Source organism: Hypanus sabinus, chromosome 11 (genome assembly GCF_030144855.1).
Source record: "Hypanus sabinus isolate sHypSab1 chromosome 11, sHypSab1.hap1, whole genome shotgun sequence".
NCBI classification, from domain to species: Eukaryota; Metazoa; Chordata; class Chondrichthyes; order Myliobatiformes; family Dasyatidae; genus Hypanus; species Hypanus sabinus.
In genome coordinates this window covers 30,515,961-30,537,873 of record NC_082716.1, presented here as the reverse complement: position 1 = coordinate 30,537,873, position 21,913 = coordinate 30,515,961, and the positions used below count along the sequence as shown (strand labels likewise).

Below are 21,913 nucleotides of genomic sequence, written 5' to 3'. Positions count from 1 at the left end.
AGGACTTTACCTGGTCTTGTTGGTGGGCTGTTCAGCAAGGGCATCATTAAATTCTGTCCTCAACCCTGTCTAAAAAAAAAGTATATCTACAGGGTGGATATATCCACTCTTCAAAGCCTCTACATCCTTCCTGTGATGAGGTGACTAGAGCTGCAGACAATACTTCAAATTTGGCATAACTAAATATTTATGCAGCTGCAACATGACCTGCTGCGATGAAGGTAAGCATGCCATACGTTTCTTTACCACCATATTTATTGTGCTACTTTACAATATCTCTCACTTGACTGGCTTAGACTCCATCTGCCATTCCTCTCCCAACATTTCCAACAGGTCTATATTTTGCCGATTCCTATTTTTTTAAAAGCCTTCTTCACTTTGTGTTGTCTGTTGACTTTTTAACCACTATATTTGTTTACGAGTTATAAGTAATAGGAGAAATCTTAAAAATTACTGGGCTGGAGCTTCTGATGATTGGCAAGCTGTCCAAATTTGCCCACCTGCAGTTAATTCTATTTCTTGCCATTACAATGAGAGTCTAATTTTAAAGTGATAGAATTACTATTCTGTATGTAGGGCAGAATGTGTGTTTGGCAAGAACTACAAAGAGATGAGTTTCATTCTAAGCAGCTGGGACAGTTAGTGCCTTTACCAAGGAGTGGAGAGCGAGTGACATGTGCAGTGGTCTACGCTGAGGTTCGCTATGTGCTTTTTGGGCTGTCCCCAGGGATGCATGATGAGACAAACATCAATACATGTTGTTGGTGAAAGCTAGGTGCTCATTGGTCACTTAGTACAAGGGGGTATCTGCAAGAAAATGCTGCTGATGGGGACATTCCAAGGAGCAGCAATAAGGTGCACTGAAATCCAGTGCCCCTGCTTAGGTTCCCTGAGAAAGGACTACTGTGCTGCGTTCTCCTACCAATAGACACTGTGGGGACTGAGCTCTGTATGTCAAATGAAGGAGAAGTCATGAGTGGTGCTGATGCATTGTAGGACGATGCATTAAATTAATGAGAATGAGTGTAAATTTTCCTTATTGAATATATGATTAATACCGTTTTTTTGGGGGGGAAAATATGGCATACTTCAGCCCCGAATGGCTTTGACAACTGATGACATCCTGCTCTGAGCTCACCAACAATTAAAGCTGCTAATCAATATCATGAGTGCTCCTACTCCTTTGACACAGTGCTTGTACTATTTTATAACTGGACACGTACAGTTGATGAGTACAAAAATATCAGCTGTGACAATGCCACTGGCCAGGACGTCAGATTTTCAGCATCGGCTATCAATTCATGGATTTGAACTCTCCCAGAAACCCCACAGACAAGGATGCATTTGAACATAGAAACTAGTATCCCCAATTGTGCATATAGCTATAAATTCGAGTATGGAATCAGACATCAGAGTAAATTATAACAGAAGTGCAGGAAATATTCAGCAGGTCAGGCAGCATCAATGGGAAAAACAAAATTTTTAAGTTTAGGGACTACGTCCAAGTTTGGAAAGAGAACTGTTTTAGCCTAATATGACAGGGACAGGTGGAGCACAAATTATGACTATTGCATGGGAAACAGTAAAGCTATAGCTCTGAAAATAATAAATCAAAATCAACACCAGGCATATGCAACAAATCACTTGGCCAATTCTGACATTTCAGTTTGAAAAATGGAAAATCAAAGTTTTAGAGTCAGTGTTGCTAAACTGATGTATGAATGCCTCACAAATAAACAAAAATTCATGAGAAACATCACGTCTTAATATTGGCTGTTTGACAAGTCTTTGTGTGTAGCTTTTCATTGATTCCATTGTATTTCTTTGTTTTATTGTATATTCCAGTTAAAAAAAACTGAATGTCAAGCTATATGGTGAAATATACAGTATATACATTGATAATAAATTTACTTCAAATTTTTACAGTTTTATCAGTTTTCTAAATTAATGTAGGAAATAGAAGCTCAATGACTCTGATCACAGAACTATCAATTTTAACACGATCTACATCCCAGACCTGTACTATATTTAAATATAAACGAGCTTATCAGCAAAGAATGGATGCAAACATTGTAAAAGATAAATGCAAGCTTGCAAATCAAAAGCATACTTTAGCAAATTCAGACTACAGAGAATGATCTGCTCTAAATAGGTTAATAAATTATATACTAAAATATAATTGTGAAGTGAGCACTACAAAAGCTTTCTCTCATAATAGTAGGCTGAAAAATGGAAGAAAAATTTTGTAGAACCCAACTCTTTCATAATACAAAGTAGTGGACATCAATCTGAATGGATGCAATTACACCCTCAGCAGCCCAAGTTTACTAAATGGTACTGCTGGTCACAGTCAACCTGCAAGCATCAACCACATCTTATTAGTGAGTTATGCAGATAATAACTAAAATAATGAAGCTAATCTACTGCTGAGATTAAAAAGCTGAGGCTAAAAATGATGACTTCCCACTTAACATATCCATCAACAGTTACACAGGGTGTGGTTTAAGACAGAACAACAAAAAAATAATAATTCTTTTGTTGGTTATATTGTTTATCAGTTTTTAACTGTGCTAATAAGACTGAATGGATACTATATTTAATTGAGTTTGATTTTATTGCAATTTGTTCATGTACAATTATTTTAAGAAAATCCTTGTGTCTGTCCATCAGAGGTTTAGGTCTTAATCTAAAATTCGATCACTCTGCCTTAATGTTGTCTGTTGTGTACATATATAAGATCCTGAGATTGTATATTATTTATAAGATCCTGAGATGATATAAATCTTTTTGTTTTGATCAGTGATATTTTCAGTTACTGGTAATTTACTTTTGGAGGTACCCAAAATGAGTAAAATTGTACATGATTGAATCAGAATCAAGCTGTAATGTTACACCAGAGGAAGGACTGGGGATTCAGACTTCTGAGTGGAGTTCTACTCAGCTTATCCATTCAAATAAAGATACAGTAAAATATGATTTCCAGTCACAGCCAATCCTAATCAATCACAGGAATTGCTGAAGCTTTCCAGACCGTTGCAATTACTCACAATATCCAGGGCAGAAGAAAGAAAAAAAACACTGCATATATTCAGTTTATAAAGAGCTGACTTATTTCTAGCAGTAGCTACCTTGTATTGAAGTTAGACAATTTGTGCTTCAGCTGTTTTGATTTACAGTACACATCATATCAAACTGATTTTTAAAAAAATGAAATTCAGTTTCATTTAGACACCACAATCATTAAATTTCCTGATTGCCTTTCAGATTTGGACCACTGATCATTTGATGAAAATATTCAAGAAAATCTTTTAAAATATATTTCTAAAATAGTGTAATTTTGTTTTTGGCCTCTGGCTAGGAATTGAAATGAAGGTGGTGATAGAACTTGTTTGATGCTAACAAACTGGATAAAATAACCGGTGAAGATCGACTGACTTATTCTGTAAATTTTTGCATACATTCCTGAAAATAGCAACAAACCAATTCTCCATAAAGGGCAACCAAAATTCAGTGCTTGGTTCTAAAAGGGCATTTCTTCTTCTCTAGGATAAAGTGATCTTCAAAGAACAAGCTATTTCAACTGCTGAATGACATTGCTCCCACACAAGCTATTTAATGTGAAAAACCTACAATATCAACATAGTTCTTCTGTAAATTAACAGACAAAATGTACAAAGGCATCACACAGCATTGATATGAAGACATACATTTATGAATTACTTTAAAACTTATAATTTTTGATTATTTACTATCATGTTTTCTACTATTGGTCTTGGTTGGACCATGTTAATTAACTGCATCACTCTTCAAAAATACCACCAATCACTGGAGATGCTGCTCCAATATCAGTAATATTTTCTTGAAACCTTGATGTTTCGGAACTCTTGACAGAGGTTCTAGCTAGACTTGAATCTCTCAATCAGATGAGAAAAACTTGGCACAGAATTAGAGCAAAGTTTATATTGAGGATGTATTCGTATTGCCGATTCACTCCTCCCAACACCTCTGAAACCCCTTTCTTTCCCCAACTCTCCACGGTCCTAAACTTGACAGATCTAAATAGGTGGGAATCACTAACTGTCTAAGTATCAGTAATATACACTATTTGGTGCTATAGGAAAACTCTAATTATCTGCTGTCTACCTGTCTAGAAATCCTGATGGTAATTACCAACTGGCTCAATTGATGCTTATTCCCCTGATGCTTATTCCATTTAAAACACCGCAGCTCTGGTCTTTTTCCTTGTCCTGGCTCCTGCAACACCATTAACATACCAGACATACAGCTTCTGCACTCCCTTTACACTCTCTGGTTCCTGTGCCTACACTTACTGACATTAAAGATTCAGTATTCTTCTTAAACTTGCTGGGTTTTCAGAAAAAAGTATCATACTACTGTGCAACATCTAACAAAAAAGTGAATTAGAAGTGTATTAAAATATTAACTAGAATGACAGCCACTAGTGTGCAAAGTCTATCAACCTGACACAGCCAATATCACAAGCACGTTGGATTTACAGAACTTTACTGTACTTTTTACTTGCAGACATCAATTTTGGTGAAATTGTATAATAAAATGCATTATAAGTAATCTCATCCATGCTGTTATTACTATTACTGTTGTTACTCAATCTATACAATCAATACCATTAATATATTGATCAACTACATTCATCATCATTATTATGTGTCATGCCGTATGATGTGGATGATTATGATCTCCATAACCATGATTGCTCTTGCCAAATTCTTCTACACAAGTGGTTTGCCATTGCCTCCTTCTGGGCAGCGTCTTCACAAGATGGTGACCCCAGCTGTTATCAATACTCTTTAGAGATTGTCTGCCTGGTGCCAGTGGATGCAAAACCAGGACTCGTGATATGCACCAGCTGCTCAGATGACCATCCACTACTTGCTCCTGTGACCTTGATTGGAAGGGCTAAGCAGGTGCTGCACATTACCCAAGGGTGTCCTGCAGGCTAGCGGAGGGAAGGAGCATCTTGCATCTCTTTTGGTAGAGACGTATCTCCACCATGCTGTCCATCAACTAAATATCGCAATCAAATTCTAATGGATAGTTACAATGATTTAATGATTTGCAGATATACTTACCGTCAACAGAGGTGAGAATAACTCTTGAATGATCATAGGCAATAACGTTGGCATAGCGATTTTTTGGTTTATTTACTTCCATGTTGGAATTCTCCCATGTGAACTGCTGGCCAGGATCTATTGACTAAAACAGAATAGAGGAGAGAATGACCACTCAAGAAAAGTTTACAATGGAATAACCGAATATGAGATAATATTTCTAATGAATTCAGATGGTAGAAAACAATACGACTAAATCAAAATAGGGGAGTCTCAAGCCACATTACCCATGAACCTTTGCTTTTCTGTACTTACAACACAATTAAAATTATGCATCAATTAAACTGGGCTTTTCAAAAGTGAATGCTGCAATAGACAACAAATACACAACTGCTGAATTGTTTTTCCAATATCCTTCAAATAAATTCAATAGGATAAAAGTCCTTTTAACCACAAAATTGCACATTGAGGTGATGTCCTGCAAAGGACTTGTGCCAAATTCAAATTAAGTCATAACTAGCAGCATTTTAATGCACATCACAATAATACTCAAGCCCTCTGCCCGCAGTCAAGATTTGCACCATTTACACACTCTACAATTTTGCTTCAATGATAATGACTGCATTGTACATTGATTGACATGCTCAGAGGCCTCCATTTGCAAATGCTTCACATGAATGCATTTTCTCTAAGTGCAAGTTACACATAGGCGATCTGCAGCAAATGGTTTTCAGGTGAAATTCCATCACAAAACAGGAAAAAAATTGCACTGAGCAATAGAATTTCTGGCCCAACATATTTACTTAATTGACAGCATGAAAACTAGGCAAGATTAACTACATGTAGCTACAGCATCACTTTGTCCTAGAAGAAACACTGGTTTATTTTTTAATTTAAAATTTGTCCTTGTAAAGTTGAAGCAGTTTTCTTTAAGTCTAAATTCCCACGTCATAAAAGAAACAGCAATAGCTATAATTTGTAGAACAGAGTGATCGAGGAATAATATTTCATAGTTCCCTGAAGGTGGAATCTCAAGTGGATAGGGTGGTGAAGAAGGCTTTTGGTATGCTGGCCTTTATAAATCAGAGCACTGAGTACAGGAGTTAGCATGCAATGTTAAAATCGTACAAGGCATTGGTAAGGCCAAACTTGGGAGTATTGTGTACAGTTCTGGTCACCGAAATATAGGAAAGATATCAACAAAATAGAGAGAGTACAGAGAAGATTTACTAGAATGTTATCTGGGTTTCAGCACCTAAGTTATAGAGAAAAGTTGAACGTTAGGTCTTTATTCTTTGGAGCGTAGAAGGTTGAGGGGGGACTTGATAGAGGTATTTAAAATTATGAGGGGGATAGATAGAGTTGACGTGGATAGGCTTTTTTCCATTGAAAGTAGGGGAGATTCAAACAAGAGGACATGAGTTGAGAGTTAGGGGGCAAAAGTATAAGGGTAACATGAGGGGGAATTTCTTTACTCAGAGAGTGGTAGCCATGTGGAATGAGCTTCCAGAAGTGGTAGAGGCAGGTTTGGTATTCTCATTTAAAGTAAAATTGGATAGGTATATGGAGAGGAAAGGAATGGAGGGTTATGGGCCGAGTGCAGGCCAGTGGGACTAGGTGAGAGTAAGCGTTTGGTACAGACTAGAAGAGCCAAGATGGCCTGTTTCTGTGCTGTAATTGTTATATGGTTAATTTGTTTTGCTATGAAATTCATTTCCAGGTTCTAGGATAGCATGATTCTGTTCTAATAGGAATATTTCATTAAATCTGCTTCTACTATTTTAATTTTTAAACATGAAGAATTCTCTAAAGAGACTTGGGCTTCTCAAAAATTTTGACCCTTAACCTGTGAATAAGAAAGCTTTTCAAATCAGCAGTTAACTCACTTGCTCAGTCCACTGTGTGATATGAATGGTCAATATTATTTAGTAAGTGTCTGAGATTGCAGAACAGCATGGAAACTGGAGTTGACAGAGCACTTCTTGCCTTTTTAATTATATGGCAGCTATGAGAAAGCTTTAATGAAAGAATACATAATGCAAAAAATAATGTTGTTGTGAAGAATGTGAGATAGGAACATGTGATGAGTTATTCATTAGCACAGTAGTGCTTGAAAATGGTAATAGGCATTCAGTGGGCAACTGTGTGGATCGACTGCAACCATTCATCATTCAACATCTAAGTGCAATAGAGAAGAAACAATGATGGGATTCATTACAAGATATCAATATGTTTCATCTACTTGCAATACCAGTTTGATTTGTGGATATATTGAAGGCTTAACCTATTATGCTCCACTAACTTTGTTTCCTTGGAATTCAGTAAGATTTACTTTTATGAATGATATTGACGCTAGATCAACCACATGTCAAACTGATGAGTAGAAGCAGATTCAAAAAAATACCTGGGAAGCCCCAGAAAAACCTTCACCAGTCAGAAAAAAAGAGGCTTCATAATAAAGAAAGATAAACAAATGCTTATGTCAAAACCTTTTGTAGGACACATGCAGACCTTAACTTAAATAGCTTTAGATAATGGTTATTTCACGAGAAATAAAACTAAAACCTAGCCGAGTATAATTTATTTTCCAACAGCATAAAACCAAAAGGTTACTGAAGACTGGCCAAGCAATTGTACAAGTAATTACCTATAAATGAGATACATATCAAGGCAGCATAAACAGAACCATTTAAAAAAAATAAAGATGACTGACATATACTTCCATCATTTCAAACTTTTAGTTTAGATTAACACTCATAAAATGCTGGAAGAACTCAGAACGTCAGGCAGCATATATTGAGGAAAATGAACAGTCAATATTTTGCAATGAGACCTTTTATCAGGACGAGAAAGGAAGGGAGCAGAAGCCAAAATTAAAAAAGTAGGTGGGGAGATGGGAGTTTGAGTAGCAGTTGTGCGTAGATCCTGATTTCCAGCATCTGTAGTCTCGTGTGTTATAGTAGAAACTTTCTACATCTGTAGGTTTCCTTCTGTTTCACTTGACCACTCCTATGAACACAGTCGGGCCTTATTTTGATTATTTCAGACACAAATAAACCTTAACCACAAGTAAACTGAACACTGTTGGTCATTATTCATGAGGGATGGGGCACTGACTACTAACTGATAATAAAATTACAGAAGCACAAAGCCCACTGACAATAGCAATTATGCTGCAATGCCACACAACAGCCATTTTATCCATGGATGCAATTTCCACGTAATCTTCATCTTAAAAGCTTCAGATGAATCAAACAAGCTGAAACAAGTAAATTACCCAAACTTTGGCAATGGAACTCAACGTTACTGACATTTTTGTATCCCTGTGTTCCTGTACAGATTCTGGCCACCTGCTGATTATTCACCACTTCCTACCAATAAGATGTGAAATGCAATCCATTTCATGGCAAATAGCATCACTGGACACAATGAGAGGGGACACCGGAGTAAAATATTGCTGACTCTAGAGCATGCAAGTCTGCAAGAAAGCGGTCTATTGATTCTTAGTTGCTCATCCCTATTCAAGAACTTTCTCGGCCTGTAACATCGACTGTTTATTCCCCTCTATTGATGCTGCCTGACTTGTGCATCTTGCTCGAGATTTCAAGCATCCGTAGGATCTCTTGTGCTTTGAAGAAAAATCTTTAAAAAAAAACACCTGAACTTGTGCTTCCAACAAGAACAGCAAAAAAAGTGGATTTACTTCATAACTCAGTGTTCGTTACATGGTAACAGTTCACATTCAAGCACTGGTAGAAACCAGGGACCTTCCTCTAGCCTATTATTGTTTAATGTGCAAAAGGGACAATTCAAAAGGAGAATACCAAAATAATGAGATGGGAAGAAATATTCCATCCAGCTCTATTAATTTTGAGTCTTTCATTTTCTAATTTCTGAAGGCATACACCTATTTCTCTTGAAATGTCAAGCTACCTTCAAAACACTGGAGAAGAGTTTTTACTCAAAAGATTACCAAACAGCCAGATTCAAGATTAGATAAAGTTCAGACCTGAACAAAAAAAAATCTTGAATAACAGGCAAACTAGAAACCACTTTCATTTGAATTTAAACTGTTTCTTCAGAAAGCATATTAAAAAAATCTCATTTTAATGTTATCCCAGAAATACTGAATTAAAAAAAAATCCTGATATTGAACATAATAGAGGGATATATTCTTTAATACAAATACAACACAATGGGAAATTTGAACAAAAAAAAAGGGAAAATGTTGGAAACAGGCAGGTGAGGCAACATGTTAAAATAGCTTAATGTCTGAATCACTCATAATAAACAAATATAGATTTACATCTTGCAAATGTATGTGACTAAAATATTGCTCTTGTAAATTACAACATAAATTCATAAATTCTGTGAGAGCCAATTTTATTCCACATCTTACTTTTTTGTGTAGAGATTTGTGGATTTTGTAAGGGGGAATACCCATAAAACCTGAATGACCTTTAATTATATTTCTGTTGTGTAATAATAATGTGTCAATACTCACATTGCCTTATCCACTCAATAACATTGCTATGTCCACTGCCAAATGAAACCATTTTCATGCAGCTCAGAACATTTGATGAGTTTAATATTAACTTAATGGCAACACAACATATGAATAAATACATTATGCTGTTGTAAAACACTTAGATGATATCATGTTTATAATCACAGTCCAGACATACAGGGGCAGAATTATTAAATAACTGATATGTTAGTCAGTTATCATATTTAGAAATTCCCATGTGAAACATCTGTTGGATGAAAACATAATGTTTGTTACAAAGCAAAAACCACTGAACAATTACATATCTTCTGTTTCACATCTCTTGAAATGATCTTTCCCTCATGTTAGCTTTGGTTCTTTTGCCAATCACCTTTATTCTACGTTCCCTGGTTCTTGCCCTTCATAGTTTTAAATCATTGTTGGATTCCTTTGCAACTTCCTTTCCCCCCCCCCCCACCCCAAAGAGAACAATCTCAGTTTCTCCTGCCTATCCACGTAACAGTACAAAATCCCCAGGTTGACTTTTTAAAAACCTATCTGCAGTCTCCCAAAAATCTGCAAATCGTTTCTAAGTTTTGCTGCCAAGAATTAGACACAATAAATATTCCAATAGTACCTGAACCAGTTTATTAGTTTGTCATGACTTCATTTTTCTTGTACACTGTTTCAAACTAACCTGAAAATTTCACTTAACTACGTATATATAGCACCACCCTTTTCCAGTTCTTAAACCCCTTTTAAAATTGGGCACTCTGGTTTATTTTGGCTCTACCCACTAATTGTAACACTTATCAGCCCTCAATCCCTTACCTGCAGCCTACCAAGAGCACATAGGAGTTCATCTATCTGCTGAATAGAGCCTAATCCCAATTGGATAAGCAGGGCAGCACTGTGAGGATTATGTCTTTCGATTTCTCTAGTGCCTTCAATACCATACAGCCCTCATTGCTGGGGTAAAGGCGCCGTTCAATGCAGGTTGACATTTCCATTGTGTCCTGGATAAAGGACCATCCGAATGGCAGACCACAGTTTGAGTGGCTTCAGAGCTGTGTGTCAGATGTGGCTGTAAGCAGCACTGGTGCTCCACTGGAGCCTGTATTGCCTTCCTTCCTGTTTACCTTGTAAACCTCCAATAGGTGTTTGGAGTGGTATTTTAATTTGGCCACATGCTTGAAAATCTAGCATAGATACTGTTTATCTGATTTAGGAATCCTTGAGTTGAAAGATGAATGCAAAGAAAAGCGCCTATTGATAAATGATAGTTTACAGTACTTTTATGAACAGAAACATGTTCATTTTGCAGAAACAAAATATTGTCTGGATAATTCTATGTTTCATCATAGGTTCAACCTACCTCATACTCCTGTGAGAACTTCAAATTATCATTGGCCTTTAATCTTTCAATGTTGTCAGCAAGATCAGTGATCGGAATTGGTGGATGATCTCTCATGCCTAACCAAATGAAAGTCAAAAAGTTAGTAAGATGACATGACATTTTCAAACAAATAAAAATGGAGTAGGTATTAAAAACATGTATGCATTATGCATGTAAAAAGGTTATGTGTGATTTTACCAAAACTTTACAATATCACATGCGTCAAAATCTGTGGATTTTTTTTATATAAGTAAATTTGCATGGTTGAAACTGTTCTCTAGCGAACATGCTCAGATGCAACAGTCACTGATCACATGGCACAGTTTCGAAGCAGCCCATATGTGGTTACATACAGAAAGTGATGACAAAGGCAGATTTGAATGAGAAAGACAGCTAAGGCTGTTAAAATGCAGCAACCCCTTTTTCTCACCTACACAGGGTAAGTTCGTAACCAAATCCATATCGCATGTTTCTGTTTCAAGAGTCAGAGAGGATAATCAATCTTGCAGGAGTACTCAAACAAAAATTTTACTCCTGACTTTCTCATGTCTCAATGAAAGGGAGGGGGAATGGAAAAAGAGGCTTTTTTGTTTACATGTTTCTCAGTTATTATAGTAAGTATTAGACATTGGAATTCACAATCCTCCGCAAAACCCACATTCTGTTTAGTAACTTTCTCTTATGTTATCACTTATGATGAAGGTAATCTGCTTTAAAGTGGGAATGCATTCAATGGTACATATTTGATTTTCATCGGCTTTTAAGAAGGTAAAATAGGTAAAATAAGACAGCTCAAAACAATTTTCAAATTTAGAGTAATGAATGCAACTTTACTAAAGTGTTTAAAGAATCAGAAGCAACTTAGTTACTTTATTCTGTGTTTATTATAACTCTTGAAATCACAGACTTAACTATTGTTAGTAATGCTATCTACGTTTAAATAAGATAAAATTTGGAAAATATCCTTGAGGAGGCGCATCACTTTTCACATACCAATATGAATGAGGAAGGTTTTAACATATATACCATTTTCTATGAGGAAAAATTTTATTGCTTAACAGTACTACATTTTCAGATACAAGTTCAGAGTGCTGGGGAGACTCATTATTACTTATGCTAATATGCAAGTCACTACTTTGTAATAAAATATTACAAAGAGTAAAAAGAAAGCTTTAAACCTCATGTTTCCATTGTGCTCATAAAACACATCTCTCAGGTATGTCTTTTATAGCATCCCTTTATCTTTTTCAGAAATAAAACAAAGGCTGCTTTAAAGGAAACCTGGTACTTGGTTGGTGTTAAGAACTAGTCCCGAGAAATTAGTTCCTAATCGGATTCCTGCATTTACTTTACAGAACATCACAAAATTGTGGAAGATAAAATTTGTACACTGATCTTTCAAAGTACCAGTCCACAGATATTTAACAGTTCTTTTTATATAAACATGTCAAACTTCATCATAACTACATATTTAGATTATGATTTCATATTGTCTTGTTGTCATGTAAGCAGCTTATACAATAAAATTCCCGAAAAACATAATATAATAGATGCTAACGAAATAAGATATTTTGTGCTTGAGGAGGAGAAGCTAGGACTATCTAGCTCAAGTTATTTGAAGCCTGAATAGTGTGAGGATTGAATGCCTTTGAAACAAATAAAAAAGCTGCAAAAGAATCTTTAAGATTAGAGCTAAGTTACAATGTTAAATCAAATGAGACACTGTAGCAGAATATTAACACTACACTAATATATTAGCAAATAATTATTTTGAAAGAATTTAGTAACAATATCAGTTTTTCCAAACCATTGGCTATAACTCTCTTAGCAGCCATTTGTAGGTCAGCACATTGATTACCAGAAGTTATTTAAGTTGAGATTTAATTTTCTTAAGTAAATGAAGCTAAAATGTTCAATTTGTCAGATTGGAACTGAAATTAGCTTTGCTTGTGCAACAATGAAAAGATGCAGTTCTTCAATGGATGCTTTAATAAAAGGTATTTTGAACATGCCTTACACTTAATTATTTTAAAACAAACACTCAGCACTGGTTTTTAAATTTTTAGACTATGTGCCGCATTCATTCTGAACATGCTCTGAATTAATTTAACACTGATGTTGGTTGCTTCTCACTCCCAATTTCATTGTAACCACATCTGTGTGTAATTCCTTTGTCTCCAAAATTGTATTATTAACCATATTCTAGTTTAAATAACTTTAAGAATTTTATATATAAAACTATCAGTTGAACTTTTACATTCCCTAGCACATTAGATAAAGAATAATGGTTTTAAATATCACAATTCAAAAGGTGAATTGCTTGGTGCTGCAAAAACATTTTCATTGGGAATACATAAATTTATTTTTATATAAGGAATGTAATAGCTCTCTGTCAGTATTAGTACTATTCTTAGTGATATTCTTTACATGTTTAAGAAACTGCAACAACCCACTTGTTAAACAGTAGGACTTTTACATACTTTAAAAAATCAAGTTCATAATTTTGTTTAAAGTTGCCTTAAGAGTGAATTTTTAATATATTTTATTAAAGTTTATTTTCTAGACCATGGGCAAGCTTTCTACTTGTAATAAGATGAAGTGATTGTGCTTAAGAATAAATACAGGTGTGGGAAAGGGTAAAGACAAGGAACTTAAATATTTTATGACAGTTAAGAGGATAAAACCATTTGCACCATGTCTCACAGCAGAAACTCATTACAGAATATAAACATAATTTGAGATCTGACAATTGGTATGCTTGCCAATTTTTTCCTCCAAACATTTTTGCATAGGTTAGTATTCTGAATAGAATATATACTTGTTTTTTAATTTAAACAGAATGTGAATATAACTTTAACTGAGCCTGTGTAGATAACAAAGGGGATACTGCTCAATTAGTCTGCCTGAAGTTGAGATTAAGTTCTTTTGAGCAAAAATAACCTTCATGACACAGCAAGAGGAAATGTACAGAAAAAAGTGCAGAAGAGACACAGGATAATTAAACTAACTTGAGTTGTTTGGGCAACTGGGGGCACTTGGACCTGTGGGAAGAAAATGGCGTAGAAATTTTGTTTTATAAGAAAAGAAAATAGTGAAGATTTAAAAAAAATATATACAAGGGAAGATAACATTTTATCTTAAACTAGAAAAGAGATCAGGGTCAACTATAACAATTGGAAAAGTAAAGTTATATTCTCAGGGGGGGAGGTTCACATGCCATTTAAGTATTTCCTTCAGTGAGCAGCTAATTTTCTGATTTAAAATACTTCCATCATACGAAGCTTAAAAGCTCAAATAGTGCAGTATTTAAAACAGTATATTAGCTATTCAGTTCTTTTGACATTCTGTACAAATTTTGCTTCACTGAAGTTTGTCCCCTCACTTCAGGAACTGTGCCAATTTTCTAGTTAAACCCCTGAGAATACCAAGCATCCACAAAAAGGTATATAAAAACAAGTATGAAATAAACATATTACACAGTTCTGTGTTGATTTTTCCATTTCATTGTTGTGTAAAATAGGCCTGGTTTCAACATAAAAAATTCCATTTAATCCACAATGATCACATGGACTCTATAAGCCCATACAAACACATTGTTCTGTTGAGAAGTTGATGCAAGGACAAGGGGACAGCAGAGGTTTAAATACATGTATACTATGGCATATTACTGGCAGTTTTTTCCATCTAGCAAGCAAGCACTCATGTCACCCTGCATCAGTCATAAACAAGCTTTAGCATCGAAGAAAATCAGTACTTATCAACAATTATATTTGGACAAGTTATAAAATAATAATTGAGCCATTAGAGAGGTTAGTCAGTAAAATACAAGTCTCCAGCTAGCAGGTATGTTTTATGATACTCCTTTTTTAAGTAAGTGTTGATCTGTTTACCTGATACAGGTACATTCATTAGATTTTTGATGGTGATGTGTGTTCTGAGGCTCCTGTACCTTCTGGCTGAAGGCAGCATTAAGAAGAGAGCAAGAACTGGGCAGTGGGAGTCTCTGATGATGGATGCTGATTTCTTGCAACAGCACTCTGTGCAGATGTACTCAATAGCAGGGAGGGCTTTACTTTTGATGGATTGGGCCGCTTCCAATAAATTTTGTGCGATTTTCCATTCAAAGGCATTGGCGCATCCATAACAGGCTGTGGTACAACCTGTCAATATACCCCCTACCATGCATCAATAGAAGTTTGACAAAGTTTTAAATGTCATGCCATATCTACACAAACGTCTAAGAGTAGAAGCGCTGCCATGCTTTCTTCATAATTGTACTTCCATGCTGTGCCCAGGACAGGTCCACTAAAATGATAACACCAAAGAATCTAAAGTTGCTGACCCTCTCCACCTCTGATCCGCAATGAGGACTGGCCCAAGGACCTCTGCTTTTCTCTCCTGAAGTCAATATTTATCTCCTTGGTCTTGCTGCCATTGAGTGAGAGGTTGTAGATATAGCACCACTTAGCCAGATTTTCAATCTCACTCCTATATACTGATTTGTCACCACCTTCGATTTGGCCAGCGACAGTAGTATTGTCAGCAAACTTAAATATGGCATTGTATCTGTGCTTAGCCACAGTCCATAGCATAAAGCAAGTAGAGCAGGGGGCTACGCACACAGCCTTGTGGTGCATTGTGCTGATGGGAGATCCTGGAAGAAATGCTGCCAATCCAAACTGACTGGGGTCTGCATGTGAAGAAACTGAGGATTTAATCACACAAGGAGGAATTGAGGCTAAGGTCTTGGAGCTTTTTGACTAGTTTTGAGGGGGAGCGAGTATTGAATGCCAAGTTGTAGTTGATAAAGAACATATTGATATATGCATCTTTGTTGTCCAGACATTTCAGGGTTGAGTGAAGAACCAGTGAAATGGCATCTGCTGTGGCTGTGTTGTGGCAGTAGGCAAATTGGATTGAATCCAAGTTGCATCTCAGGCAGGAGCTGAAATGTTTCATCACAACCTATTCTTAAAAACATCTTCAGCTTGCTGCTCAAGGCATCCTGGTAGATCTTGTGACTCCTTCAGCACTGCAGTATCGTTTTCTACCATAAACTCCCTTACTATCCACTTACTTCCCTCAGTATTTATCATCTTTCATCACTCTCAGATGTCGAACTATCTCTTGCTTTAGTACGTAGTGATGTTCCTTTATAAATTCCTTTATTTCCAGAGTCTGCTGCTATTGATCAAGCTATCACACATTGAAACAGATGATTTGTGCACTGTTATAATTGTGAGCTGAGATAGCAGCGGTGATATTCAAATTTACTGTTTTATAACAGATTCTGCTGATGTCAACCAAATAATTTATTTATCAGCTGTTCACATGAGATCCTTGGAACAATTATATAGTGAAAGATCCAGGTTGGAGGTGAAGTACTACTGAAACTTTAATTTGAACAGGATAATTACATGGCACTATGCTAAATTTAACTGGTATCATACTTATTTGCTAATTTCACTGCACAATGTTAATTTCACCTGTTATTGCTCTCATTTGCAAGATGATTATCTCTGATTGGCAATTATGCAGTCTTTTAGACTGTTGAAATATTTCTTTTGATTACCATCCCATGGTTTCATGCTGTGGCAATTTTTTTAATACCTAGACCCATTCTTATCTTTTGGTTATATGTCATAATACATACATATTGATATAAAGGAAACAACTTTGCACCATTCAACTAATCTTGTTTAGTTGATTTGACCTTGGAACCAATTGCATCTTTTGAGGCAAGGTAGTTAAGTCTGTTGGAGTATTCTCTTTTTACCTTCAATATTTTAACAGAAATTATTTTACTTTTAAAATTATAGAAACATAGAAACACAGAAACCTTACAGCATAACACTTTAGGCTCACAAACATGTCCCAACTTTAGAAATTACTAGGCTTACCCATAGCCCTCTACTTTCCTAAGCTCACTGTACCTACCCAAAAGTCTCTTAAAAGACCCTGTCGTATCCACCTCAACCAGCGTTGTCGGCAGCCCATTCCACGCACTCACCATTCTCTGAGTAAAAAAACCTACCCCTGACTTCTCCTCTGTACCTACTCCCTAGCACCTTAAATCTGTGTCCTCTTGTGGCAACCATTTCAGACATGGGAAAAAGTCTCTGACTATCCACACGATCAATGCCTCTCATCATCTTATAACACCTCTATCAGGTCACCTCTCATCCTCCATCGCTCCAAGGAGAGAAGGCTGAGTTCACTCAACCTATACTCATAAGGTATGCTCTCATCTACACCCTGTACCCTTTCTATAGTTTCCACGTCCTTCCTGTAGTGAGGTGACCAGAACTGAGCACAGTACTCCAAGAAGGGTCTGACCAGGGTCCGATACAGCTGCAACATTAACTCTCGGCTCCTAAATTCAATTCGATTGACAAAAGTCAATACACCGTATGCCTTCTGAACCACAGAGTCAACCTGCACAGCTGTTTTGAGCATCCTATGGACTTGGACCCCAAGATTCCTCTGATCCTCCACACTGCCAAGAGTCTTACATTAATACTATATTCTGCCATCATATTTGACCTACCAAACTGAAGCAACTCACACTTAATTAAAAACACAAAATGCTGGCAGAACTCAGCAGGCCAGACAGCACCTATGGGAGGAGGTAGTGATGACGTTTCCAGCCGAAACCCTTCATCAGGAGGGTTCATCAGGATAACTTCACACTTATCTGGATTGAACTCCATCTGCCAGTTCTCAGCCCAGTTTTGCATCCTATCAATATCCCACTGTAACCTCTGACAGTCCTCCACACTATCCACAACACCCCCAATCTCTGTGTCATCAGCAAACTTACTAACCCATCCCTCCACTTCCTCATCCAGGTCATTTATAAAAATCACGAAGAGTAAGGGTCCCAGAACAGATCCCTGAGGCTCACCACTGGTCACCGACCGCCATGCAGAATATGACCTGTCTACAACCTCCCTTTGCCTTCTGTGGGCAAGTCAGTTCTGGGTCCACAAAGCAATGTCACCTTGGATCTCATGCCTCTTTACTTTCTCAATGAGCCTTGCATGGGATACCTTATCAAACTGTCTTGCTGAAATCCATATACACTACATCTACTGCTCTACCTTCATCAATGTGTTTAGTCACATCCACAAAAAATTCAATCAGGCTCGTAAGTAAGGCACGACTTGCCCTTGACAAAGTCATGGTGACTATTGAGTCCTGATGAAGGGTCTCTGCCTGAAATACTGACTGTACTTCTTCCTATAGATGCTGCCTGGCCTGCTGTGTTCCACCAGCATTTTGTGTGTGTTGCCTGACTATTCCTAATCATATTATACCTCTCCAAATGTTCATAAATCCTGCATCTCAGGATCTTCTCCATCAACCTACCAACCCCACTGAAGTAAGACTCACTGGTCTATAATTCCCTGGGCTATCTCTACTTACTTTCTTGAATAAACAAACAAAATCCGCAACTCTCCAATCGTCCAGAACCTCTCCCGTCTCCATTGATGATTCAAGGATTATTGCCAGAGGTTCAGTAATCTCCTCCCTCACCTCCCACAGTAGCCTGGGGTACATCTCATCCGGTCCTGGCGACTTATCCAACTTGTTGTTTTCCAGAAGCTCCAGCACATCCTCTTTCTTAATATCTACATGCTCAAGTTTTTCAGTCTGCTGTAAGTCATTACCACAATCACCAACATCCTTTTCCATAGTGAATACTTAAGTATTCATTAAGTACCTCTGTTATTTCTTCTGGTTCCATACACACTTTTCCATTGTCACGCTTGATAGGTCCTTTTCTTTCATGTCTTATCCTCTTGCTCTTCACATACTTGTAGAATGCCTTGAGGTTTTCCTTAATCCTACCTGCTAAGGTCTTCTCATGGCCCCTTTTGGCTCTCCTAATTTCCTTCTTAAGCTCCTTCCCGTTAGTCTTATAATCTTCTAGATCTCTGACATTACCTAGCTCTCTGAAACTTTTGTAAGCTTTTCTTTTCTTCTTGACTAGATTTATTATAGCTGTTGTACACCATGGTTCCTGTACTCTACCATAACTTCCCTGTCTCATTGGAACGTACCTATGCAGAACTCCACACAAATATTCCCTGATTTGCCACATTTCTTCCGTACTTTTCACTGAGAACATGTGTTCCCAATTTAAGCTTCCAATTTCCTGCCTGATAGCCTCATAATTACACTTACTCCAATTAAACACATTTCTAACTTGTTTGTTCCTATCTCTCTCCAATGCTATTATAAAGGAGATAGAATTATGATCACTATCTCCAAAATGCTCTCCCACTGTGACCTAACCAGGTTCATTTCCCAATACTAAATCAAGTACAGTCTCTCCTTTTGTAGGCTTATCTACATATTGTGACAAGAAACCTTCCTGAACACATCTAACAAACTCCACCCCATCTAAACCCCTTGCTCTAGGGAGATGCCAATCGATATTTGGGAAATTAAAATCTCCCATCACGACAACTCTGTTATTATTACACCTTTCCAGGATCTGTTTTCCTATCTGCTCCTCAATATCCCTGTTACTATTGGGCGGCCTATAAAAAACACCCAGTAAAGTTATTGACCCCTTCCTGTTCCTAACCTCCACCCACAGAGACTCCATAGACAATCTCTCCACGACATCCACCTTTTCTTCAGCCATGACACTATCTCCGATCAACAGTGCCATGCCCCCATCTCTTCTGCCTCCCTCCCTGTCCTTTCTGAAACATCTATGTATTGATTTGATTCCTGACAAAAAGAACAAAGCCTGCATCTCTGTAATGAGAGGATTTAATTTAAGTATATGCTATTCTTATAATGGTCCTCCTATTTTTATAAAATAATAAACATCAGTGCTCCTCCAGACAATGCTGTGGAGACATATAGAAATGATCTCACATTCCTGTTTCACCATCGTGGTCTGTAAAAATTCCATTCTAAAATTTGTCATATTTCGTTTAAAAAAAGGAACAAACAGACTTCCAATCACTACATGAAATGACTGGAATGACCTAGCTACTTTGAGTCCATGAAGCATCCATAGAGAAGAAAATTCCTGACTGAAACAAGTAGTATATTTGGAGGAGTCTTAAGCTTATTTTCCCACACATATTAGAGGTCAAACGCAGTCAAAATCAACAAGACTGAAAACTAATTTATACCTTACATATCGCCAAAATCTTGAATTGCACACAAATAGGTTTATGACGTTTATTCTGATCACATTAACCATAGCTTTAGTCTATTCAAATTATTTTCGGCACTTTTGACATGCATTTAATGTACACGAAGAGCAAATGTACAAGTGAAAACATAACCAAGTCAACTGCTTAACTTATTAGATCAATAAGCTCTTCAAAATATGAGGGAATGCAAAAACAGGAAAGAAAAAAATATAATTGCCTTAAATTCCTGACTACAAGAAAATAAGAAACAGGAGTAGTGTGGAACAAGCTACCAGCACAACTGGTGAATTTGAGTTTGATTTCAATGTTTAGGAGAAGTTTGGATAGGTACATGGATGGTAGGGGTATGGACAGCTATGGACGGTCTCAGTGCAGGTCAGTGGGAATAGGCAGTTTAAATGGGTTGGCAAGGACTAGATGGGCCAAAGGCCTGTTTCTGTTCTGTTCTTTTCAATTACTCTATGAAGAGGGCGTCAGGCCCTTCAAGGCTTCTCTGCCTTTTAAAATGATCATTGCTAATCTATGCTGGCATCAGCTCCTCTTCTATACCATTTCTCCATAACTCTCTGTTCAACAATCTTGCAAATATTTGCCTTCTGTTTAAACACTACTAATGATCCAACATCCACGATCCAGCAGGAAGAGGATTCCAGATACTCAGCACCCTCTGCAAGAAGAAATTTCTGTTAATTCCAGTCTTAAATGACTGCTCCTTTTCTTGCAGTTATGTCTCCTGATTTGAGACTTTCACAATTCAGTAGTTCCCTATCAAGAGCCCTTAGGATTTTACATGTTTTGAGTAAGGTCAACTCTCATTCCTTTAAACTATACAAGCCTGAACTATTTAGCCTCTCTTGGTCAGACAATCAACAGTACAAGTGATAAAAGGATGCCAGTATTCGGCGAAGCTTAGGAAGACAATGGCATCTAACGGTGACTCCTTTGCCTGCATTTTCGGAAACAACTCTATTTCTATCTTTAGTATCTCTTTTTCTCATCCTTTTCAGGGTTCTTTTGAAGACCCTGACCTGGAGTTGCACGCTAACATCAGTCCTTTGTGGAAATGGGACCTGCGATTGGGGTCTCATGGCTAACCACTTTTCGATATGCCAAGGACGTGGCTTAGAAGACGAGCGTGCCTTCAGGGTGGCAGATTTTCGTGGCTCTAGAGGTGGGCAGACTCGACAGCAGCAAGCTGGCTGCTGGCCGGGTGCCCAGAGACCCAAGTTATTTGGGCACAGAGCGCGGAAAAAGCGACGTAACAGACTTTTAATACTATAAATTAGCGAGTTGCTTTGTTATGTCTCCCCTCTTGCTGTGATACAGGAACACCTCCTTTTCCTTTATTAGGGAGACAAAGAGAGCCTGTGGTATGTTGAATTACTGAATGAATGAGTAGCCTTTGGGGCACTGTAAGTTTGTGTCTTTATTGATGCTTTGCTGCATGCTTGAGTGTTTGGGGGGGGGGGGGGTGGTGCTGATGCTTTTTTGCTGGTGGTGGAGGGGGGGGTCATTATTTTGCTGCTGCTTATGTGTGGGGGGAGCTGGGGGTGCTTTGGGGTTCTAACAGTTAACTGTCATTTATTCTTTGGGGCACTCCTCTGTTTTCATGGATGTTTGTGAAGAAAAAGAATTTCAGGATGTATATTGTATACATTTTTCTGACAGTAAATGTATCTATTGAAACCAGTATTTTTAAATGTAGTTGCAAGTTATAAATTTGGGGCCAATAACCTATTCAATTACGAAATCATTGTATTGT

General features: G+C 37.2%; 1 protein-coding gene and 1 long non-coding RNA gene across 5 annotated transcripts in view; one reads left to right on the top strand and one right to left on the bottom strand.

Moving 5' to 3' along the window:
* LOC132401805 (uncharacterized) overlaps positions 1–4,537 on the top strand; it is a 48,368-nt gene extending 43,831 nt beyond the window's left edge. The window contains exon 3 of the long non-coding RNA XR_009514714.1: positions 3,547–4,537. This is a non-coding gene — a long non-coding RNA (uncharacterized LOC132401805). The remainder of the gene's footprint in view (positions 1–3,546) is intronic.
* Positions 1–21,913, bottom strand: part of LOC132401802 (receptor-type tyrosine-protein phosphatase F-like) — a 362,488-nt gene that overhangs the window by 65,376 nt on the left and 275,199 nt on the right. For 2 of the 4 annotated variants that reach the window (XM_059984024.1, XM_059984023.1), the window contains 3 exons: positions 13,981–14,013; positions 10,952–11,049; positions 5,112–5,235 (listed from right to left, as the gene is read on the bottom strand). In XM_059984024.1, the coding sequence (XP_059840007.1) occupies positions 5,112–5,235; positions 10,952–11,049; positions 13,981–14,013 (255 nt within the window). The remainder of the gene's footprint in view (positions 1–5,111; positions 5,236–10,951; positions 11,050–13,980; positions 14,014–21,913) is intronic. The other 2 variants (XM_059984025.1, XM_059984026.1) reach the window with 1 other exon arrangement.